The 5456-nt window shown below is 52.9% G+C and overlaps 2 protein-coding genes across 2 annotated transcripts; both read right to left on the bottom strand.

The window, feature by feature from the left end:
• Positions 1-595: 595 nt before the first annotated feature.
• On the bottom strand, positions 596-2874 carry LOC105556757. Its single transcript, XM_012003858.1, has 2 exons — positions 1227-2874; positions 596-1176 (listed from the first exon to the last, which is right to left on the bottom strand). Exons 1-2 carry the CDS (start codon positions 2872-2874, stop codon positions 596-598), a joined length of 2229 nt encoding a protein of 742 aa, XP_011859248.1.
• A 443-nt stretch (positions 2875-3317) lies between these two features.
• On the bottom strand, positions 3318-4898 carry LOC105556756. The gene has a single exon (XM_012003857.1). The coding sequence runs from the start codon at positions 4896-4898 to the stop codon at positions 3318-3320; it is 1581 nt and encodes a 526-aa protein (XP_011859247.1).
• Between the last annotated feature and the right edge of the window lie 558 nt (positions 4899-5456).

Below are 5456 nucleotides of genomic sequence, written 5' to 3'. Positions count from 1 at the left end.
CCCACAATTACCTTGTCCTCCTAACGTATATTCGCTCGCAACTGCGCCTCTTTGCGCACCGACCGTATCGACACCCTCGACCTAGTCGCAGGGCGGTCGTCCTTCCCCGATGGCAGGGTCCTTTGTCCTCCGGGCTGACTCCCGGCAGAGGCGAGATCGCCCGCGCAGGGTCCCCGTCACTCGATCCTTCCGAGGTGGAAGATGGCCGCTCAGCCGTCTGGGCTGTGGCGGAATCCCGCGAGATCCACGGGCCTTCTTACAAGTCCAGAGCCTCGAGCGTTCCTCGCCGGCTCCCTGGCGCCGATGGCTTCCTTCCAGGGTCGTACTCGGCCGTAACTGCAACCTCGTACTTGCAGGGTCCGATATCGCTTGCGATCGGCCCGTCGTCCATCCGTCGCCTCTCAACGCTTGATCGGCACTCTACTCACTGTCGTCGACCGGAAGGAAAAGTCACAGGAGCGGCGACGCGCATGCCCCGCTCGCTCTCGCTCACCTTCGCTTACATACCGCGCACGCGCAGCCGGCGCCGCCAATAGCTCACGCCGTGCCGTGGCAACGTCGCTCCGCCGGTAACCCGGCTAATATGAACTATCGCTCATTCGCCGCGAACATTCCGCCCGCCTTCGTCCGTGGACGAACATACATTTAGATCGGCCGCCAATTCGCGGCGATCCACACCTGGCTCTTCTCCGATTGTCAGCGGACTAAGACCGGCTACATGTCGCCGAAAAGTGGAGGTGGCCGTTTCCACCGTAACCACTCTAACTAAGTTATCCGGTCCGGGATGGACCTCCTTGATACGGCCCAACGGCCACTTGGCCGGAGGGTACCGTCCATCTTTCACGAGAACTAACTGTCCTACCTTCATGTTCTCCTCCGGAGTTCTCCACTTACTCCTCTCTTGGAGATGCTGAAGATACTTGCTCGACCAGCGTCCCCAGAAACTGTGCAACAACCGTTGCAACAGTTGGAATCTATCCAGACGATTTTCCGGTCCTTCCAACGGACCGTCGTCCGGCAGCAACGCAGGTGCCTCGCCGATCAAGAAATGCATCGGAGTGAGTGCACGCAAATCGTCTACGTCCTCACTCAGCTGACTGAGAGGACGCGAATTCAAACAAGCTTCCACTTGAGCTAACCAAGTGGAGAATTCCTCATAGGTGAGCGTGTGCTCCCCTATCACCCTTCGAAGATGATGTTTAGTGGATCTAACTCCAGCTTCCCACAATCCTCCATAATGCGGTGCATTCGGCGGAATGTCCATTCCGTGCCCTCATTAGCTAGGAGAGAAGCTACTTCTTTATAGAATCCTGACAACCTTTCAAACATTCGTTTCAATTCTGCTGCAAAGGCTGCAGATTGAGCCAAACGAAATACCACTATGCGAGCCTCCGAGAGCTCCTCCGTAGAGAGGAATGGAGGCAGAGGATTTGCACCTCTCATTCTACATCGCGCCATAACTAGCAGGCGTCTACAAAACGCTATCACTCTCACCAACCTGGTGAATGAGGAAAATCGGCCTAAAATCTCAGGCTCCAATACCTGTGCATGAACATGCAGAACGTTTGCAATCTCCGACGGCAGAGGCCAGCGATCCGACGACCGAGTCAGCCACGACGGTCCACTCCACCAGAGCGCATTGAACGCCAAGGCAGATGGAAGAGAGCCTCGAGTCGCCAGATCAGCCGGGTTCTCCTTCGTGGAAACATGCGCCCAGGACGCCGACGGTAACTCCGTCTGAATATAAGAGACTCTATTCGCCGTAAACGTCTTCCAACTCGATGGATGCTTGCGCAACCACGCCAGAACTATTTGACTGTCGGACCAAGCATAAACAGGCACGTCCGTGAGAAACTTCGCGGTTCGTAAATGACTTATGAGCTTGACAAGAAGCGAAGCTCCACACAACTCTAATTTCGGTATACTAATGGTCTTGACAGGCGCCACCTTCGTTTTTGCTGCTAGCAGACAAACACGTGGTGGTTCATTCCCACTATCCAATCTGAGGTACACTACTGCTGCATACGCCCTCGAAGAGCCGTCAGCAAATCCGTGAATCTGACACGAAACCTCTGCAGAATGCCCTAGCCAACGGCTAATCGAAATCTTAGGCAAGTCCGCCAGTGAATCACAATACTCCTGCCAACGTGATCGGATTTCAACAGGCAACACTGTGTCCCATTCACATTTCATGATCCACAGGTCCTGCATCAGTATCTTGGCCACAACGGTGACCGGAGCTAACCAGCCCAATGGATCGAACAGTCGAGAGATATCCGAGAGTATCGCCCTCTTCGTCAACTTGTCCGATGTAGATCGAGAGACTAAACTGTCGAACTTAAATGCATCTTGGATGGAATCCCAATAGATGCCGAGTGTCTTAACCGACTCATCGTCGTTGATTCGCGTAGAAGAAACCGACTGAGGCGGAACAGGCAAGAGACTCGGATGGTTCGCCGCCCACTTATCGAGCGAGAAACCAGCCAGCCCGAGAAGCTCCACGACCTCAGAACGCTTCCTCATTGCAAACGATAGGTCATCCGCGCCCGCGAATACATCGTCTACATAGGTATAATGCTCTAGGCAACGCGCCCCTAAGGGGAACCTACCTCCTTCATCCTGAGCCAATTGCAAAAGAGTACGTATCGCGAGATAGGGAGCACTATTAGTGCCATACGTAACAGTCGTTAATCGATAATCTACAGGTTCGACCGCCGGATCAGGGGACCATACGACCCTCTGACAATCCTGATCGGCAGGCGCAACCCCAATCTGTCTAAACATTTTCACAATATCCGTGGTAAAAACGAATCGATATCTACGCCAATTCAACAGTATCAATGCAAGATCACGCTGCAACGGGGGACCTTTCATCATGTAATGATTCAAGGAGCAACCGTCCTTAGTCTGACGAGAAGCGTCAAAGACTACCCGTAATTTCTACGCCGTGCCCGAGCACTGCACAACGGCGTGATGAGGCAAGTACCATGCCGCAGCGTTGGCAACCTCCTCCGAAGGCACTCGTTCCATATGTCCGAGCGACTCATACGTCTCCATGAATTCTCGGTATGATCGAGCTAATCTCGCGTCCCGTGCAAAGCGACGGTGCATTGATCTGAGAGAGCCTAGCGCCATTCCACGTGTCTCCCCAGCGGCCTCCGGACGGCCCGATCTGAACGGGAGCCGTACTACATATCGACCCTCTGAGGTACGCGAATGCGTCTGGCTAAATAACTCGTCGCAAGTCTGCTCCTCGTTATTCCATTTATCTAGAGACAACGGGATTTCCTCTAATCTCCAGAAACCTTCCATCGCCTTCAGCAAGTCTGGTTAGTAGAACAATGCAAAAGGGATGTCGAAACCGCCCGCCGTGCCGGGTCGGCTGTAATCGCGCCAGAAACCACCCAACCGAATACGGTGTTCTGTGCCACAAGACGCGAAGCGGGCCAGCGCTTCACGCCTGACTTTAAGATCTGACCATACACATCCGCCCCCAGGATAAGATCCACCGGGTTCGAGATGGTAAACTGCGGATCTGCCAACGGCAGTCCTTGAAGTTGCGGTAAAGCGTGCTCCTTCAGCGAGCATGCCGGCAGTGGTGCCGTGAGACGCGGCAGAACAAGGGCATCAATCTCGACTGAAGATCGCGAGTCGACCAGTGATCGCAACACTAACCGGACAATTGAATGAGCGGCACCGGCTCTACTACCGCTTATTCCTCGCAACGAAACCTCCACCGGTCGTCTCGGCAACTCGAGTAGCTGAGCTACCGATTCGGACACGAAAGAGGCCTCCGAGCCCTGATCTAACAAAGCACGGACTCTGATTACCTCCTCGCTCGAACTCAAAGCACCGACCTGAGCCGTCGCTAATAAGACCGTCTCCGAAAGTGGAGAAGCTCTGGCAGAGTGAGAGCTAACAACTACTGGTTTTGCCACAGTGTCTGTCCCTTCGGCCTTCACCGTCGGGGACACGCGACTCTCCACGGCCTGCTTGGCAGCCGTCTTCAAATGCAAAAGAGTGTGGTGCTTCCGCTGGCAACCGGAGACGCCACATCGCTTATCCGATTGACAATCGCGCACTCGGTGTTTCCCGAAGCAATTGTAGCAAGCGCCCGAACGCTGCACACATGCGTATCGGTCACTCGCTGTCTTCGACTTAAAGGTAACGCATTTCATCAGGGGATGAGCCCCCGCGCAAACAATACACTTCATCTTATCCGGAGACGTGGAGGAAGCGCTAGCGTGAAAGACCTTTCGCGTTTTACTAACAGGCTTATTGTCCTGAGCTGTTCTTTTCTCCCCCTTGTTAGTTAGAGACTCAGAGCTCAACATGTTGAGCGTCTGCGCCCTTCTTTCCAGAAAGTCTACTAAATCCGCGAAAGTAGGCAAGTATTTCAGCAGGTTGAAGTCTGCCGATGCCATGTTCAACGCGGCCGTTCGGTCTTTCGCGCTGAGCTCAGCCTCCCAGAGTCGTCTGGACTCCGGATCTAATTTCTCAGCGAGAACGTGGACAAGCCACTGATCCCAGTGTAACACCGGTAATCCCATGTTCGTGAGCGCACGAATAATCCGCGTCGCCTCGTCGGTAAACGCGCGCAAGCCTATCACGGTTTCTTTCCTCAACGGCTGAAGTTGTAACAACGCCGTGAGGTGTCTTGCGAGAATGAGACGTGGGTTATGGTATCTCGCCTTGAGCGCAGACCATGTACTACCGTAATTCGCGTTCGTCGTTTTGACGTCTTTAATCAACTCCGCCGCCGGACCCTTCAAGCACGACTTTAAGAATTGCAACTTCGTCACGTCCGCGAACTTGGGCACCTTATGTACCAGAGCGGTAAAAAGATCGCAAAAGCTCTCCCAGTCCTCGTATTTCCCCGAGAACGTGGGTAGTGGCATTCGCGGCAGACGCGCCACGGACGCATCCGCGGCAGACGCGCCACGGACGCATCCGCGGCAGACGCGCCACGGACACCCCTGTGAAGTTAGCCCCCCATTATTTAAAAATTTAACTTTTTTTACGAGTTCCCTATAGATTTACAATAGTTCCAGAGTTCTTGATGGGTTTTAGAAATAGTTCTGCCCATTAAAGACGTTAAAATGAATTTTTAAAAATGGGGGGCTAACTTCACGCAGCCCCCCCATTTTCGTAAAAACTAATTTTTTAATGGAGTTCTGGATAGATTTCATATAGTTCTAGAGTTCTTGATACATTTTAACAATAGTTCTGCACGAGAAAGTAACAAGAAACGAAGTTGAAGAATCAAGAAACAGTACCCCAGAAATAGGCATAACTATAAAAGTATTAATCACACACACTTTTGCCATTAGGATTTTCGATAGAACTCTGCGGGGGCTACCGGGAACTCGCAACAGAACTGCCGGAACTGTTCAAAAATTTTTTCGAGTCTTATAAGACAGAAACTGACACCTAAAATCGCCCGTAGCTTTTTCCCC

The sequence above is a fragment of the Vollenhovia emeryi genome, unplaced genomic scaffold, assembly GCF_000949405.1.
Source record: "Vollenhovia emeryi isolate VEMERY1.0 unplaced genomic scaffold, V.emery_V1.0 DF939799.1, whole genome shotgun sequence".
NCBI lineage: Eukaryota > Metazoa > Arthropoda > Insecta > Hymenoptera > Formicidae > Vollenhovia > Vollenhovia emeryi.
Note: the sequence above shows the minus strand (reverse complement) of the source record. Positions and strands in the feature narration are given on the sequence as shown.